This window comes from Megalops cyprinoides, chromosome 12 (genome assembly GCF_013368585.1).
Source record: "Megalops cyprinoides isolate fMegCyp1 chromosome 12, fMegCyp1.pri, whole genome shotgun sequence".
Lineage (NCBI taxonomy): Eukaryota > Metazoa > Chordata > Actinopteri > Elopiformes > Megalopidae > Megalops > Megalops cyprinoides.
In genome coordinates, this window is record NC_050594.1 from 34800989 (window position 1) to 34820852 (window position 19864).

Consider the following 19864-nt stretch of genomic DNA (forward strand, 5'->3'; position numbering starts at 1 on the left):
AAACAGGTCTACAATCCACAGTCAAGCTGAAAGAGAGATGGATACACTGCTCCATGACAATGGTATTTTAGGAACCAAAGTGATTAGCCAGGAGCCTTTCTCTTCCTCTTCGTGCCCTCAGTGCATTTCAAATTGCATCACATCAAGAAAAGTATGGCTTGCTCCTGATTGTTCATGTTGTGGAATCTTGTCTGGAATTTTTATTCTTAAACAAGTCGTGCAAGAGCTGTCATCTGAAAATCATTGCAGTGCATGGGCTCTGCAGCAGAGTGATTCCTGGGGCTGTGCTTTAAAATAGCATGCAGAGGAGTCCAAGAAAGAGTGACCACTGTGGTAAAAAAATGACAGTCCATTGCCAGGTACAGAAAGTAACCTAGAGGAGACTTTTACTGTAAACTCACAGTGTTTGATGGTGTGGGGGATTGGTACCGTAGAGTCACAGTAAGAAGCAGGGAGGGGATTGATACTGCAGAGTTACAGTTTGAGATGCAGAGGGGACTGTTAGTGTAGGGCTGCAGCTTGAGATGAAGAGGGGATTGTTACAGTTTGAGATAGAGATGAAAAGGGGGTTGTTACAGTAGCCCTGCACATCGGGGGGGGGGGGGGCACTGGAACTGCAGATGGAAATTATGACAGAGTTTGGTGGGGACTGACACCTTCACTCTTGCCTGCACAGCCAGTATGGCACATGTAACAGCTGTGTGCAGAATGCTGACGGGAAGAGGTGAGAACAGCGCGCAGCTGTGACTCCCTACCCCTTAGTACACCAGCACCCAACTGAGCATTCTCAGGAGGGGGGTGGCTACCAACCCATCTGGCCACACCTCCCTCCTTCAGCTCCGGCCCCCGCATGCATTCCCCGCCCATGCCTCTCACAGCCCTTCCCCTCAGGTCCTTATTTTTACAAGCATGATGGGCTCAGGCTGCAATCCGGGGGCTACAGAGGGTGCAGCTGTCTGGAAAGAATTTATTTCGAGTGATGCAATCCCACTGCCACAGGGAATCCTGAGAATCCCGACACCACACATGCCAGTGGGAAGCAGGGGGCTCCGGACAGAAAAGGGAGAGCAGGGAGGGGCTACGGCCAGACGTGGCTGGATTGACAGCGGATCACAGACGGCCGGTGTTAAGAGTGTGGCTGCACACTCTTCTCTCAGGCCAACAAGGAGCAGCATCCCATCCTGGGCAGGAATCCAGGAAGTGAGTATTGTCATCAGTCAGTTGTGATTGGTGGGTTGATCAGTGGAGCTGCTGATCTGACTCAGGCTACCTCATCTTCACACATTGTCCCAGGCAGATCATGACTGTAGCTGTGGATGTACTTTATCAATGGACAACAGTCCCTAACAGAGCTATGGCTGAAACAGACTGATCATTTGTGTGAGCTTCAAGTATTATACAGTATTAGACGTACTACACAGAGGAGAAGAGCTGTTTTAATGGGTTTGGGAGCAAGCTGACGAGATATTGTGGGTGTTTCGGTAACTCGGCAACAGAAGAAGTGTGCAGACTCATGTAGAGGTGGTACTTGTGTAACAGCAGCCTGAGTGTTTCTGGAGAATGTTTTTGTGCGGTTGAGGAACCTTTGTCCCTGGTGGAAGAGGCTGTGTATTTGAGTGATCAGGTTCCAGTTTGGGTTTCAGTGCAGCGAGGTGGCTGAGTCATGCAGTGTCTCTCATGTCACACTCCTCAGGAGTGGTCACAGTCATAGGCACGGTCACAGTAGCAGCCCACAAACTCAGCTACTGCTGTTCAGTCACAATGAAAACTGGTGAATTTTGTTGAATATGGTTTGAGCAGTAGTGATTTGCATGTGTGCAACTGCTGTCATCTGAGGATCTCAAGGGAGGAAAATTGCACACATGCTTAAAACTGCCGTCTGTGTTTGACATCCTTTGTAGTGTTATACTGGGGGGAAAAGACTTTGTTTTGAGTGCTGTTTCATCTGATGATAGATATTTGCGTGTTCTCTCTCCATCTGTTTTGCTTTCTTACTAAAGGGGTGGATGAGTCATCAGATGCTGAGATGAGTATTTACAGTGCCGTCTAGTCTGAAATGCTGCAACCTATTTCTGAACAAGTGGTCAAGCACACACCATTTCAACAATTTAGGTATATCAGCCAGCCAGTCAGTCAGTCAGCCAGCCAGCCAGTTAATCAACCAGTTAAGAAGTCAATCAAAATGTGTCTTCTACAGTATCTGCAAACAGGTGCATAGACAAGAAAAGGAGACATAAACCTTCAATGTGTACTGTATAATGTAGCTGATCTGAACCATTGCCACTCTTAACTGAAAACTTCTGAAGCTGAAGCTTCAGTGTGATAAGCCACCTGTGCAGATTGCCCTTTGGATATTTAGATTGGTTTGTTTAAAGGCTAAAGCAGCCTGCATTGCTCAGGAGCACAATTTGACACCACCAGTTCAGCGTTTGATGGCTCGTTTAGTTTTATTTGGAACAGGAGGTTTTTTTCCATCTTGAACTGAATGAAGAGACAATGAAGTTCAACACTAAACTTGCTTGCTAGGATCTTGAAGCTTGCATATTAGAGGAAGTCTTATTTTAGATTGCAACACTTGATCAACTGACAGAGTACATTGAGTGGTTTTAACCTTTGTCAGTATGTCACTCAAAGTTTCAGCTGGTCTTGGCCTTAAATACACTTGGCGAGACATTGGAAAAGACCCTAGTGTAAGACTAGGTAAATTCCATTTGAATATTTGTCTCTTTCCAACTACAGTATCATAGTGAACCCTGTACTCCCATGCACCAGGAGAGGGTCATGACCAGTGCTGTCACCCAGTTCATGTGCAGTATTCAATCCACGTGTCCTTACATTACTGCAACATTGCAGAAACACTGGAGGAATGTTAGGGCTGTGACATTCTTGCTGTCCGGCCCTGTAATGGAGCAGGGCCACCATTTGATCCCAAAGGCATTCCACCAAAGAGTAAACACCATGCACTCTAAAGCCCAGGTTGCTGACTCATTCCTCAGTCTTGCATCAGCCACTGGGTTCAGCTGGAGCAGCCAACTGTAATCACAGTGCCATTACCATCCAAGTCTGGCTCCTAATTTGTATTGATGGACCAGTAGGGACTACAGCACAGTACCTTTGACGGTCTTCTTCTTTCACAGGACCTGATGCTGAAATGTGAAGGTGCGCTATTCACCTTCTAAAGGCTGAACAAAGGCCTTGTGAAAAATAATTTGTAATTGGCATTTACTGCAACAGCAGTAATTTAAATCAGAGGTATTATTGGCCTTATGACTGGCCGCTAGCCTTTCCTCCAGCCTCTTTCATTGTTGTTTCATTGATCAAAGTCCCTCAGGCTCTGCATATAGATCACACTCTTTGTGTGTACATTTAACACTAAATGGGCTTGCAAGTGTGTTAACATTGCAAGTATATTAACATATATTAACATTTAAAATATGCCTTCACCTGAAGAAATAAACTTTTTCTTAGGCAATATATTTCATAGCCAGGACTAGTGTTAAAATAATCAATCGTATAGAATAATGTGACCGGCTTCACTGGCTGGGAATTATCTTCTCTATCTATCCCTCCTCAATCCAAATTTGATTACAAAAAAAGTAATCCTGAGGTCGCCGAATATTTTCCGTCATTGACTGAATTTTATTAACAATGACGGAAGAATCTGAAGGCCGTCCGTCATTTTGACTGATTAGAACACTGAGGGCAATCTATCGTAACGTTAAGTAATTCACACCCCTGTCCAATTGGTGGCGATTGTGCATATTAATTAGCTATTGTCTTGTCTTGTCTTTGATCTCACGTGCATGACCTCGTTGTCTAGCTGTCTTTAGCCATCGCACTGGTAAACTATATCGCTACATACCATTGCAAAGTGTCACGGCAGCTGAGTGTCCGAAGTTTCTTTAAAAAGCCCAAAAATTGTGATGGCGTTGACAAACGAGGTGAAAAAAGAGGGACTGATGCGGTGGAGGATGAAGGACAAGCAAGTAATACTGATAGCGTTTAGCAGCCAGCGGCAGCTTATGTTATGGGGCAAGCAAGTGGCAGGAGGTCAAGAAGGAGTACTGAGTTCAGTGTGAGCAGGAGTTCACGTGGCTGAGGAGGGAAGATTACGGTTGGGTATCATTTGGGTTTTTTCCAATATCTGTGCTAAAGTGATACTTTTAAAACGGTACCCGTGCCTAAACGGTGCTTGTACAGTCGCAACGATGTGATCAGCCGTTTAGCGCGTATGCTAAATCCGGTAGAACATGAGATTGGAAAAATTCTAGCTCATTCTAGCTTTGAGGAAACAGCGATTTAACATTAAAAATATAGCAAATGCAGCGGTGAAAACTATGAGAAGCTTAATAACGCTAATGAAAACATAATTAACCATGTAACGGTAAGGAACATCTGTTTAGCATTGGGACAGACAATGCCTCTGTAATGACTGGCATAAATAATGGTGTTTACAAAGTCCTTCGGGATGAGTACGGTCTGTCCAGTCTTGTGCTCATTAGATGTGTGTGCCATTCTCTCCAGCTAGCTGTCAGCTATGCATCACATGACACCATACCAAGAAGTGTGGAGTACCTTGTGAGGGAGACATATAATTGGTTTTCTGTGTCTTCTAAATGGAGGGATGCTTACAGGGCAGTCTATGAGACAATAAACATTGGAGAAAAGCCCCTGCAAATCACTCAGGTGTGTGCAACTCGGTGGTTGTCCATTGAGCCCGCAGTTGACCGCATCCTGAACCAGTGGGATGAGTTGAAGCTGCACTTTGGCCTTACAGAGTCTTCTGAGAATTGCTACATGGGGGAGACACTTTATGTAATGTACAGTAACCCTCAGAGTGTATTATACCTAACATTTTTAAGGTCAATTCTATCAGAGGTCCAAGCAGCTGTGAAGGCTTTTGAAGCTGAGCAAGGAGACCCGCTCAGGCTTTTAGAAACTTCGGTGACAGGTCTCATTAAGTCTGTCGCCACACGTGTTTTAAATCCAGTTTTAAAACAGTTTTAAATTAATTAAATTAATGTCCTTGAGGAGGCAATTGCTTTTAATTTGTTAGTATATTTTATATCATGTTTATTTTTTATTTCAGTTTTTAATTGTATTTATTTCATGTTTAACTTTTTATTAATGCACTTTATTTTATATAATTTTTTCTTTTTTATTCCATTTAGAATATTTATGCAAATATTTATGCTATGTTTATTTTGTGTTTTAATTTAATTTGTTAATGCACTTTATTTTATAAAGATGATCTGAAATTAAAAATAACATGTTATATACATGCTCTTTCCCTGTCTGCATTGCCTGGGAAAGGTCCTAAAGGACAATCTATCTGCACCTCGCCAACCACACAGTTAAAAAAGTAACTTTTACTGAAAGTAAATTTTAAATAAGTTACTTTTTACTTTTATTTGGGTGGATTTTTATACAAGTAATTTTACTTTTACTTTAGTACAATTTCACCATAGTAAGAATACTTTTACTTGAGTAAAATAATTTAGTATTCTTTACACCTCTGCCGAAAACGGCGTGCGGCGAGTAGCCAGAATACTTCCTACGTCCTTGATTTACAAGGCGGTTACCTCGTGAACTCGTTTTTTAGTCCAGTGCTTTTTAAACGACTGTTGTAGCCAGAGCCCCTGCCTGTGTCGTCCCAGTTAATCCGCTGTGTCAACGAGCGGGAGCCCTGAGTTATCTTCGAAAATAAAAACCTGTTTAATGGGTTTACTGTGCTTGCGGTCGTCGTTTAACATGAATTCAACGTGTCCTGAAATCAAGTTTTATTTAACGTACAGTAGTTTCAACAGTACAGAAACTAGCTAGCTAATAGCCTAAATAAATCCACACACGCCTATCACTATCATTTACCATACAGTCTTTACTCCAAAAACGATCTAAAATCGATGTCTGTTTTTTTCTTTTCTTTTCCCGGGGAGCGGGTCCTTTTTTAAGGCTTAGGTTCAAGGTGATTGTTCTTGCGTGTTTTTTTGATAATGATCCAGTCAGTAAAAGTGGCGCGCTCACAAAACGTGATCAGGGAGAACGATATTCCGTTTCCAAATTAAACCTTTATTCTAAATTTGCCGGTTGTTGTGACACGACTACAAATAATGTTTTTACTCATTTAGAGAAATTAATTTATTGGGGAACTAGTTGGGGGGGCAAAAATAGCCCACACAAATATTGGGGGTGGACGTGTCGCCCCCCTGTTCCTACGCCCCTTTCCACAGGTGTACTGTATTGTTTCTTTTAAGTTTTTGTGGCTGATGTTTTTTTAAATTAAAGGCCACAGGAAGGAGTTTGCTATTGTAACGCTAGAGGAGCACTTGTTCAAAATGTTCATCTGTCAAGCGGTTTCTCTGGGGGGTAAAGATGTTGCCACCATGGCTGAAGAGCCGTTCGACAGGTGCACTCGAGGGTAAGATGGTGTTGGATTTAAGGAAGAGCCTCTTCACCCTTGGAAAGTCATTAAGGCAGTCCAGAGTCTTACTTATCCCCTCTAGATACTTCTGGACTTCATCAGCAACACCACCTTTGACATTGGAGTTTTCATGTCCATAACTGAAGAAACCCTCATCTGACCGTGTAGAATTCACACTGCTGTCATCGGACTCAGCATCATCACCTGGATCCAGGCGGGTTGCCTCTGACACCAACATTGCACGCATTTCCTCTCTCAGCTTCTGCCAGCCACCACAAACGGAACTGTGGCATAGTTGCTGTTGCAATTTTTGCATCCTAACTGTTAAACAACTGTGCAAAGCGTGTATCTATTGCTGCCAGGATGTTGCCAGTGACATCAGAGAAAAAGTGTGTTGCAGCTCTCTTCTCGCATAGCTTCTTCAGAGTAAGTAGTGTGGGTATCAGCAGTCCAAAGAAGCATTTCCTTTCTCGTTGCAGAAGGTCAGGAGCGAAGTCGAGTGGCTTCAAGACCTCAGCATATTCCGTCAAGAAGGCAATCTCATGGGAGAGCATCCTGGCAATCTCCAAACAGTCACAAACTTCCCCCAGTTGTGCCACACTGAAAGACACAACTTGCTACCATTATCCGTGACAGTAGCTTGGACTTTATTTTCAATGTTGTAAGCCACATGAATCTCATGTATATTAGTAGCAACAATGTCATATGTGTGTCTGCCTTTAATCCTTGCACAGGCAAGTGCTGCCGATTTCCTCTCCAGCTCGCTTGCATTAAGTTCCTCTTTCATGTGCGTGTATGCCCTATCAAGCCTAGCCATCAGTGTCTTTCGGGTCATTTCAGTCTTTCCTCCACTTATGCCCTCAATTAGTTTCCTGAACGCATGCTGTTCCGAAAAAGAGAATGACTAAACATCATTCACAATGAAACTGAAGCCAAGGGAATTTACTTTGGTTTGGGAAATATTGTTCACAAATTGTTCAAGGCTTGCTTGTTTTGTTTCTGGCTCTCCATGAGTCTGCTGATCTGCATTGCTAGGTCCTGAAGCCTCTATGTCAGCCCTCTGTGTGCTCTTCGTAAATTTCCCTGCATGTTTTCTCTGAAATGCATACATGGAAGGAAAAAATTAAACAAAAATGCAATTTTCACTTGAAAGTTATTTTCATTGTTTGATCATAAATCATTAGAAATAATATGTTTTATCCTATTATTTCTAAAATAATTGAAAATGTGTTCAATTTCATAAATTAAGTTACTTTTGACTAGTACTATTTCATTGGCATCAGTTGGGGTTGGGGGCATTTTAATCATTCTGTAAATGAGTTGTGACTGACATTCAAAAAAATTGTTGAGTCAAACCATCGGATGGTATTAATATTGATAATATTGATAATGTTATAGGGCTATCAACAGTAGTATAAGATTGAGATCAAACGTGTCTAACTTTCTAAAAATTATATGAATGCGAATATATTTGAATATGTAATGACAGATTTACTTAAATGTATACGATGCTGCACAAGAGGGTGAATTAGACTAGCAGAAGTAACAAGTGAAAATGAGCTTTCTTTGAATCAAAAGTGAAATGTGAATTATCTACCCATTTCTTATCGCAGACAAAAAATCCTTTCCATAGGTACAAGAATTGTGTTTCTACTCCCAATATTGAGCGTGTTTCTTCCCCCTGAGGCGTTGCATTGACAGAGAACATTGCCATATGTTCACTCACTAAGTTGGTGTGGGCGATCTTCACTGCACGCTGTATAAACTCCGGTGTCATCATTTTCTAAAATCAAATTGTCATATGTTCAGTTTAGCTAGCCAGCTAGTTAGCTAACTACCCCTTCAACATTGTATTTCTAGAGGAAAACGACTGAAAATTGCACACAGTACAGTAGACTACAGCTAGCAACAGGAGTGCTCCGACTCCATACAATTGTATTGGGTAACATTATGCATGGCAAGATCCATATTTTCGAGATCCAATATCCGTAATGTGCTCGGTATTTTACATTAGCTAATGAGCTAAGCCATTGCTACCGTTATCAACCATACTACTGTGGCAGATGCAAATGAGCTGATGAACACTGAGGTGAAAATGGTTGAAACAAAATTCCATACCCAAGCTACATTTTTCTGCAATGTTAAATAGATAGCTGAAAAGGAAACTTACCTCTAAAGTGTTTCTTCAGATTTGAAGTTGAGGTCTTTGTGGATGACAGCAACTTAGTTTTGGCTTGTGCAAATTGTACTGGACATAGACGTTCTTGTGTTGCACATTTTTGAAGTCGACGTGATGGCGATATTGCCAGGAATGGAAGGCTATTTTGGAGGGACTGCTCCTGCTTGAACCTTGCATCTTGACTCAACACTGTTCTTTTTTTCCCCTGCCACAAAGTGGAGCATTTGTCTAAGAAACCCCATAAGCCTATGTCAGATGTGCTTTTCATGAGTTAATAGCATTGGTTATCATGAAAAAAAGTTTCATAATTTTAAAATGGCCATATTTTAAAGATGTAATCAAAAATGTAATCAAGTAGTCCTTGACAATGTAACTATAATTGCACATTTTTCAAATGTAATCTGGGTTGATTATAGTTACTTATTTTTTGTAATCTTATTATGTAATCCTGATTACATGTAATCCGTTACTACCCAACCCTGCTGGTTCCTATGGACTAGGGACTAGTTCATATTAGCGTAATATAGCTTATGTGCAGTGTAGCACATTGTACATGGCTAAAGGTGCACATAGATTAAATCAGGTGTGAAATATCCAACTAGCAAGCAGTTTCCTGCCCCTAGTGTTTGCATCAGCCAGCAGGCAGTCTGAGGTATTCATCTTATGGTGCTCAGTTTATACAGTTACCATTATGCCATTTCATTGGTCATTTTAGATACAGTGAGGAAAACATAGAAGAGGTTCTGTTTTGCTAACATGATTGGCTGCCATACATGTTGTCCTTGTGGATTTAGAGACACTACTTTTTCTATATAATAGACACTAACTTGCATCCAGATTGATTTGCAGTGAGCACCCATAAGTGAAGCTGCTATGCAAGGCATGCTAGAGTTGTCCTTGACCCCCTGTACCCTCCCCTAAACCCCTCTCATTTCTCTGAGCAGCTGCCCCGGAGCTGGGTGCAGGGCATTCTGTGAGAGAGAGTGAGGTCACAGCCCAAAATAGCCCCCCAACCCCCCCGTCAGGCAGCCAGACTCCCGTGAGAGGCCCCTCCCGCTTCTGAATGGGAACCAGGTCAGTGCGGGGGGAGACAGCATTCAGAGCATTCGCTTCAACCCCAAGGAACTGCTGTCATTAAATCAAGACAAACACAGCACACTTCAGTTCCTCTTTGCTTTCACAGACACTGACCCAGTGGAAGCGTAGCTTACAGGTAAGAAGCCGTGCCATTCCAAAGATACAGAAATGTCAGACCAGACAGGCTGACTTACTACAAGACTTGGCTTTACTAAAGGTTTTCTAAGCATCTACATGGAGGAGTTTGTTAGGGTCTCTCTAAGAGGGTTTGTATCTTACTGTGTGGGGCTGCTCTAATGTGTGTTGGCAGAAGGGCCCTCCAGCAGGAATGTGACTTGGTGTTGAAATGAGGTGCAGTTTGAGAAGGACTTCTGGGGTAAGCAAACAACCACGTGGCCAGTGTCAGAAATTGCAGTGAATCAGTTTGAATCTTTTTTGGTGGCAGGAGGCCACATCTCTCAGTGAAATGCAAGTCAGGCAGTAAGGCAGGAAATAGGTGAGATGTGCTGTGTGGAAGTACTTTTCTCATCAAAAAGCTTTTTTTACCATCTGCCTCTCTGTCTGAAACTGCTCCATTAGGTTGAGGATTTGTGGATATGGTACTCACATGTGACTGGGACATGAGTGAGTTTGGAACAACCCATGCTACACAGATGAGGTGCTTTTTGCATTATGATTGAAAAGTTATTGGAGTTCTGAGAATGGCTGGCTGTGTGAGTTTCAGTATTGGCTGTTTGTGTCTGTGTGTCTGTGTGTGTGTGTCTGCGTTTGTCATTGGAGCCCCCTCTGCACATGTTGTTGAGATGACAGCTGGGCTCCATAGAGACGAAACACGGAGCAGAAGAGCATTTAAATCAGGGCGATTTAAATGCTCTTTTGAAACCCCTATAACTAAATCTGACCATTCAGTAATCATTCAGTTCAGCAGAGATATTCCTCCACCCAGTGACAGCTAGAACCACTGTTTTATACAACCTACAGGGTTTTCTTTACATGAGCAAGACAGAGCATGAGTCTGTGTGTGCGTGTGTGAACGTGCATGCTGTCGAGCGCAAGGCATGTGTGTATTGCTCTCTTCTTGTTCTTTTTTATTTTCATTTTTATGAACTACACAGGGCAAAACAGAGAAAAGCAAATAAACATACAAAAGCATTGTGTCACATGGACCCTAGCAGCAAGTGTATGTGTGTATTTCCTGTACACCCAAATACAGGACTGAATGGAACACTGGCAGAGCTGATATGAATGAGCAAAAATACAGGCAGAGTCCATCACCATGTAAGGCTGTGAAATATCTCTCTGGCACAGTATTCCATGCTATCTCTGCCATCCCAGGCAAATATGCAAGCGCTGTGTGGAACAGCACCAAGCATGCAGATACCATGAGAAGTCTGAGCTATTGCGGTGTTCAGCAGTCATGCTTGGATTTAGTGCACAGAGCCAGTGAAGCTGAACGCCGGTTCACTGACACGCTGGTGTATGCGCCTTGAAGATACTGCATGTTGGGCGCTGGGTGTATTTATTGTGTGTTTATTTTTGAAGTCATGGAGCCTGGGCTTCGGTATGGCGCTGCATCACTCTGGCTACATGCTTGACCTATATTCTGGGATGCCGTATTATTTTAGGGAGCAGAAAGCACCAGGACCAAGAACTTGTTGAGCGGTGACTGGTATTTCGGGTGTTATTAAGCTGTTATGGAGAGCCAGGGTCTGGGGAACATCCAGAGAATTTCAAGTGGCAGTCCACACCTTGGTGCAGTCTCTCGCTCTCTCTCTGTATGTTCCTCTCTTTTTCTCTCAAGAAATTCAAATTCAAAATCTGTTTTATTGGAACAAAGGTAGACATGCACATTGCCAGCTTTCCTAACACAAATTATTGTGCATGCAAACACAGGAAAAGACTAAGAAAAAACCTGACAGGAAAAATGATGAATTTTAAGGAGTAGAAAGCAGTCTCTCTCTCTATTCTCTGCCTTTCTTTCTATTTTTATCTCTCATTCTTTCCACTTCCTCTCTCCTACCCCCCTTCTCCCTCCCTCTTATTTTGTGTTCAGATCATGATGTCAGTGACTCATGCCCATATGCCCCTCACTGTAAACATTCATCACTGTGACAAGGTTGTTCGCTGATAGTTAGTGAGCAGCTATGAAATGAATCTGAAACCCATTAGCTTCAGTGGTTTGTTTCCATAGGTCCTGACTTGCCTTTTTTAACACACATACACTATATGGACAAAAGTATTCGGACGCCTGACCATTACATTGTAATGACATTGTATTCAAATACATATACTTTAATATGGAGTTGGTCTCCCTTTTGCAGTATAACAGCTTCCACTCTTCTTGGGAGGCTTTCCACAAGATTTTGGAGTGTTTCTGTGGGAATTTGTGCCCATTCATTCTGTAGAGCATTTATGAGGCCAGGCACTGATGTCGGACGAGAAGGCCTGGCTCACAATCTCCGTTCCAGTTCATCCCAAAGGTGCTCGATGGGGTTGAGGTCAGGGCTCTGTGCGGGCCAGTCAAGTTCTTCCACACCAAAGTCATCAAACCATGTCTTTATAGTCCTTGCTTTGTGCACTGGGGCACAGTCATGTTGGAATAGAAAGGGGCCTTCCCCAAACTGTTGCCACAAAATTGGAAGCATAGCATTGTCCAAAATGTCTTGGTATGCTGAAGCATTAAGATTGCCCTTCACTGGAGATAAGGGGCCTAGCCCAAACCCTGAAAAACAGGTGTGGCCAAATACTTTTGTCCATATAGTGTATTTTAAACTGTTACGGTATGAGAAGAAAAGGAATTAAAGCAGCTACATTTAGGTGTGTACATGCATAATTTCTGTGCAGTCTAACCAATCTCTTTTTTTTTTTTTTGCTTAGACGTCCTTATCCAGGGGGACTTACATTACATAACGCATAACACATTTGACACGTTATTCATCTGTGCAGATGCATATTTTCTAAAGTAAATCAGGGGTAGTATCTGAGAGTAACAACAGCCACTCATAAGAGCATAAAATATGCAGCTCTCTGATTGCTAGCCTAGCTCCTTAACCAACCACAAGACACTGCCACCAATGATCTGGCTCAAACACCCCACGAGGCCCAGTTCTTTGGCAGTCACTCCGTAGTGCCAGGTATATGTCCTGATAGCCACCGGTCACAGACTGGACCGCTGGATGGGTCGTTCCCTTACTTGCAGAAGCAGAGGGTGAGAAACGTTTCCCTTTCTCTCTCCCACTTTCTCCTGTTCCCACATCCCCCAGGAGATGGAGGGGGCCATCTGCTGAGGAGATTATGCGGCTAATTCCCAACTAAGTGTTCCTGGATCCCAGTCACACAGCAGGGGGGAGCGAAATTACAGCCCTGACTCCCTGTAGCACTCTAAGCAGGACAGGCTTAAATCGCACATAAGATCAAGTATGAAGGTCCATTAAGGTATTTCTAAACCCAGTTTGATAAACTTATGTCAGTTCCCTGCAAGCATTGCTTACCTAAAACCATATTGCCCTAATTGCTTCAAACTGAAAAATGCACAACTCACTCAAAAATCAGCTCTCACCACTAGGAGCAGAATCAGGTCATGGGAATGGCCACCAGAACCATTTTGCTTCCTCATGCAGCACTATGGGGAATGCTTTAAGTATTGTGTATTTATTTTAGATATTTAATATAATGCCAGAGTTACACTCTCGAGCCTACTGCACTGCATGTTGCCTGCTTTGGACTCCCGCTGTTTATTCCTCAAGTCCACTGCTTTCCCTCCTAAATGCATTGAAAGGGGTGTTTTTACGGGGTGGGGTTTGAATTATTAGGGTATGTGTGTATGTGTGTTCCCAGTGGAAGAGAGGGTGCCTCTGTGTGGTGGTCCTCCTTCTCTGAGTCTTTCTCCGGTAGTGCTTCCTCTGGCTGGGTCAGCACATTTTCTGGAGTGCAGCTTGAATGTCCGCAGTCACCCTGACCAGATCCAAAATAAGCCCCCTGTATCAAAGCCCTCAGCATGGCCCCTCATGTCACCCAGCACCACAGAGAAAGGAGGAGAGCTCTCTGATTTTTTTAATCACCACCACAAACAGCCCTATTCAGCTCTGGTGTCACCGTAACCACGTCATCGCACCACAAGGGTGCTCATGTTTGCTGATTGCAGGCCTTAAAAGAGAACTCAAAATTAAAATATGTATCAAGCACTTCCATGCTTGACTGAAGGTTCAAGACTGTATTCTTCAAGCTTAGAACCCAGTCTTCTTCTTCATTATTGATGTCCTATGCTGGACTTAGAGGAACAGAGGAACGAAAAACCCTGTTGTAACAATCGTGAGGAAAAACTTTTGTCTGAACGTTTTAAATTCACTGCTAAGCAAATGGCTGTGTGATCCACAGTACCATATACAGGGGAATACAACACTATGTTTTAACAATTATGTAGAAAACCCTTCTCTGTGGATATTAAATTCAGTGCTAATCAAGTGGCTGTGCAATGTACAGCACTGTATATGGGATACAGTTATTGAGTATGCAAATGTTAATCTGTAACAACCAGCTGTATTTACCAAAAATAAACAATTACTTAAAAACAATACATGACAAATCCTCAAACGATCCTCAACTTCTTTTATTATCCATACAGAAAATTCTGACACAGGAAAGGCTCTTGCCTATGGACTGCATTATATGTTCTGATCCAAACAAATGCAAACTTTTTTGGGGAATATTTGGGTGCACGCAAGGGGTCATGTTATTTATAAATGAAAGAAGACATAGATAAACCAAAGGGAAACATATCTGGTATGTCAGTGTGAGTGAAGTCAATTCCAATGATACTCCCTGTTGCTGTGGATGTAGGAACTGCTGTTACCCTGACAGGGTCCCAGTGTCGCCTCCATGCCCTACCCCTGCGGTGGCAGCCAGCAGCTGTGGATGGGCGGGGCAGAGCCAGCTCAGCTGTTGCATGGGCCTGTTCTCTGACATGTTACACTGGTGCTGAAGTGATATGTGGCCACAATTAGTATATACTCACATTTCAGTGACTCACTGTGCATCAGCTTCTGTAAATACTTGCTTTGCATTTACTCCTGATACATAGAGTCACACATAGACTCATGAAACTGATGGGCATGAACTTAGTTTTCATTGACTCACAGTGTATTGACTTGCTTTGAGCAGACTAGGCAATGTGCTGCCTAATTTTGCATAGATTCGCTTTGCAAGGACTTGCTTTCCAATGACCCCTGTGCATAGCTGCACTGTTCCTAACTGCTGCATCAGGAGAGATAGGAGACTTGCAAATTGCATGGGCTTTTCCTAAGTAAACACAACTTGCCCTCTTAAAGGTCACCGTTGTCTCCCAGACTCCTGCTCCACAAAAACATCGGAGCGCACCCTGCCACGCACACTATAATTCCAGTGTCTCTGCTATAATGTAGAAAAATATATTTAGCCTATTACTTATTTGCGGGGATTTCCCGGGGATCAACTTGAGCCGTAGAACTGATGAATAGGCTATGTATTTCAAGGAGTGTCAGCCAGAAAGCGCAAAAATGAAGGATGGGTTTGTTCTAATTATTATTTTAGCTCCTTGCGCCTGATTTTAAGGAAAAAACATCTTATTTAATCACACTATACCGCCCAGTGAAAGCATGTTTTAATTTAGGCGCAAACATAAAAATTATTTTTAAATCTAGGCTACCTGGATTGCACCTACCTCAGTAAATCAGGGGGCGAGTCTTTATTTGCATCGTAAAACTGAGGATTAAAATTTGCCAACAGAGCGAACTCTCCCGTTCTCTGCTATACCTGTCTTAAACAAATAATTCCTAATCGTTACATTGTTTTAACGCTTTTTCTCGCCCTGCACATTTAACTATGTTTAGGAAAATATAATCAATGAATTATTAATATTGTAATAACTAGAGGAAACTCTTGCTGATTTGTTTTCATTAGCGTTATTAAGCTTCTCATAGTTTTCAGTTAGCATCTGCTATATTTTTAACGTTAAATTGCTGTTTCCTCAAAGCTAAAGTTTGCTAGAATTTTTTCCAATCTCGTCACCGGTTTTAGCATACGCGCTAAACGCCTAATCACACCGATGTGACCGTACCGCGAAAGGGTTAAAAAAAAAACTTGTCTTTTTATCAGTGTATATTCTTGAACTTTAAATACAATTAAACTGAAGAAATAATCCTAACCGCGCTCATAGTTATGAGGAACATCATCTATTTGATGTTTTTTTTCTTCCCGAAAACAAATAATTTTTAAGAAATTTGTACGAAATAAATATTAGTAAAAACCCACTATTTGTGCTTTGCCCGCCCTAGTACACACATCACCATGAGTACGTTTTTTAACGTGATTTTTAGTCTTGTCAATATGTGTGCGCACTGCATGTGAAAATGACTCAATCGGTCTTCGTGGGAGGATGACCTAACATTTCCCGGTCCCCTTGCTGTTTTGCTTTCGCGCATACCCGGCAAGTTGCAGGATGGATTGCGTGCTGCTTACTGCCAGCGTCCACCACAGCGACAGCTCTCGGCGCATGGAGGGTAAGGCGAATGAAGGGTACGGTGGTTATGGAAATACATTCCTCCGGGCAGGACATTAAGCCTTCTGCGAAAGAGGATCTGACAATAGAGTCTCCCAGCAAATTTATAGATGAGGCAATAACGTAGTGGAGGCATTGCCTCATTTTGTACCCGTGCTGAATTGGACCGGCAGCAGCTTAAGTCTTGAGAAACGGTCACCGAGGACAAGGAGATTTTGGAAGTCGGAAATTTAGTTGCGTAGCGCAAGGAAGAAAACAAGGTAAGAGACAATAAACTTGGCGCGTTTGGTGAACACGTGCGGCCTCTGATTCAGATATTAGTATTGATCCTAATAATTTGCTCATGCAGGGGGATCTGGGATTGTATGTGTGCATGCATGTGTCTTCAGGTATGTGAAATAAATATGACCAAATACACCCAGGGTTTTTCAGGCCTGATTTTATTGTTTCTGACCAGAGAGCAAAACTACTGAACTGCCTGCTTTCAGACGCTGCACACGGCTTTTGTCGGCTAGTGGTTGCTAGTGGTTGTAAAGGAATGGGTCTGGAGGTTTCTGCTATATCATACCTTGTCAACTTCTGTTTAGTCGGCTGTTAGGGTGTCCGTTAACGCGGACAAAAGAGAAGTAGCATATGTTAATTATGTGGATTGACAGGGAGTTAAGTCTAGCTGTTATACTGTACCTTTTCATGCATTTCGCCATTAGAATGTTTGTCATAATGACAAATGACAATGCAATCATTATGAGGGAGCCCTGTGAAATGTGTTGTAGTAATGGTGAACCATGCTCGCTGGAGTCGAATATGCTTAACCGGCGTAACTGCAAGCTGTGACAGTTATTCGCACATGCTCACGCTATGTTTTTTGTTTTGTAGATAGGATATATATATGTTTCTTGTAACGATAAATGTTTGAAATTAATTAGAATTTGTATACATACGTGTTTATATTTTAAGCAGAACAGCAGGAAACACTTCTATTGAATAATTTTGCGTCTGCAAATAATACAATTTGTCATTTCACGGTAGCCCGTCCATCAGTGTCTCTAAGACCTTGTAGCGTTCAAGTTGTTTTTTTACATGGCCTGCTCAAAGTCCCTTAATATGTGAGTGAGGGTGGGAAAATGGGCAATTCTGTGTGGTCGTTTTGAAGTTGTTGCTATGGGTTGCAATGCTTGGTAGGTATGCTTCAATGTGGTTGAATTTGTTTTTGTCCTTGGATGGACTTGGTAGCTGTCTCAGGCCGATACGGCAGGAGGGCATTTTTATGCATTAACCACATTAATTTTTGTTTTAGTGGTGTTTGACTTTGTTAATGTGGAGCTGCAGTCTAACTGGTCTCATTTTTGTTTGTTTTACACATAAAATATCAATCCAGAGGGAAGAATCTGTTTTGTCACAGCTATTGCAGTGTCTGACAGCAGTGTTGATGTAACGGGTGGTCTCTTGCGTCGTGTTTTAATATGATGTTACGTGGGTCGGCGAGCGAGCGAGTTTCGAACCGAGGTTCTTACTGCTCGCTGCCAACCCCTTAAAGCCAGCGTCGTTGCCAGTTGAGCTAAAGGCAAATTGCCGTTAGCCTGTCGGCGACAACGCTACTTAACCAGGTCTCAGGGGGAGTGACGTAGCCGCTGCAACCACTCGGCTACCTGCTACCCGCTACCTAAGGCTTTACGCAGGACTCACACGAGCTAATCACTTCAGCTCCGCTACATTGAGAGTGTTGTGAGAATGTCATGTGCATTGAATTTTTTATGAGGCCTTCCAGGACTTGTAGCCTGTGGATGAATGTAATGACCAGCTCTGCATGGGTTTGCTGGGCCAGCATCTCACTGTCTCCCCCCTTCTGCTTTGCACACAGGACATCTGTGAGGACATCTCGGACCACGTGGAGCAGATCCACGCCCTGCTGGAGACCGAGTTCTCCCTGAAGCTGCTCTCCTACTCTGTGAACATCATCGTAGACATCCGCACCGTGCAGCTGCTGTGGCACCAGCTGCGTGTGTCTGTGCTGGTGCTGCGGGAGCGTCTGCTGCAGGGCTTGCAGGACTCCAACGGCAACTATACCCGGCAGACCCACATCCTGCAGGCCTTCTCCCAGGACCATGACCAGGTGAGCCCCCACAAATGCATGCATGCACAGGACCAAGTGAGCCCCAATGCATGCACACACACACAGGACCAGGTGAGCCCCCCACGCATGTTCTCACGCACAGGACCAGGTGACTGACGTCAGGTGCACACACATGTGACCACACACCCAAATGCTCTCCTTCGGCAAGTATGCACACACATGAAAATGCAGTGGACTGCCTTTTTCCACGGCCATGATCAGGTAAGTAAATTCATAAATACAGTATATACATACATTAACTGAAAAACAGATAATTCTGTATGCCCATCCCAAACCAGGTAATTCTTCTCAGGCATGTTTACACACATGCATGTGCACATTAAGGTAATGGCCACAATCAGGTGATGATGCATGTACGCACACCAAAAACCAAGAATGAGTACTCAGCTAGTTTTGGGTGAATGTGTGCAAACTTAACATACACTTACCCAGAAACAGTTCTTCCAGGGCCAAGACTCGCCAAGTAGGTGTGCGCATACATGCATACACACATACACACATACACCATACTGTAACTGGACAGCCACAAATGCTAAACAAAGCTAAGCTCAATTGAGCATACTCATGCATACATACACCAACATGCACACACTCACACACACACTCAAAAAACTAATAAATGCACACAACAGAGCACATCAACACAAACACTGACAAGGCATGCACAAAAATATCCAAGAAGTTATGCTCCTATGTACAGCTTATCACAGTACAGAAAGATTCAATGTGTTCTTTAGTGTGGCAAAATAAATGACATGCGTTTTTTTATAGCCACCAAAGGTTTTTAGAATTATACTCTGGGCTGACAATTATCTGTGTTAGGAAGCCTCTGTGGGGCTGTGACTTCAGCAGTCTGGTGTTATTATAATATAAACATATTAGCAGACCTGCTTATCCAGAGTGACTTGCAAGGGCAAATTGTTCATGGCATGAAACATTAAACACATGTCACAGGGGCAACAAGAACATCAAAAACAAAGATAGACAATGGGCAGAATTACACTAAAGGGACATCAGGCTGAAACATGGTGCTGAAAGAAAAGCTTACAATAAAAAAAACAACACCTGACCTTGACCTGACCAGTGAACCTGCATTACATTAAAGTGAATACAGAACCTTGCAATTATCTGTAAACTCAACATTACCATAAATCAAAGTGTCAACATTGTGCCTGAATTCTATTAATGTCTCCACCACTCCAACCCAACTCCCCCTTCTCTGTGTATGGAAAAGAAGACACCTAAGTGAAAATAGTAAAAGTATCTGGGATAAATGGACAGTGCAGTGGTAGGAATTTTTAGTAAAACAATGAACGTGAACCCAGAGAAGCTGGGAATAGATATGTGTCTTGTGGGTTATAATGGAGCTGAAAGCAGCATCTCTTGCCCTTGATGTTGTTTCGACACGTGAGGGCACTGAACCAGAGCCTGCCTGCAAACACGCTCTCGAACTGCTCTCCCGAATTAATGCACTAATGAATGATTTAATCGCTTTAATGGCTGCATCTTGTAAACAAC

General features: G+C 42.9%; 1 protein-coding gene across 1 annotated transcript in view; it reads left to right on the forward strand.

Annotated features, from left to right (window-relative positions):
• The window catches only part of akap6 (A kinase (PRKA) anchor protein 6), a 206175-nt gene that overhangs the window by 70229 nt on the left and 116082 nt on the right, over window positions 1-19864 (forward strand). The window contains exon 3 of the mRNA XM_036541655.1: window positions 18074-18325. Within this exon, the coding sequence (XP_036397548.1) occupies window positions 18074-18325 (252 nt within the window). The remainder of the gene's footprint in view (window positions 1-18073; window positions 18326-19864) is intronic.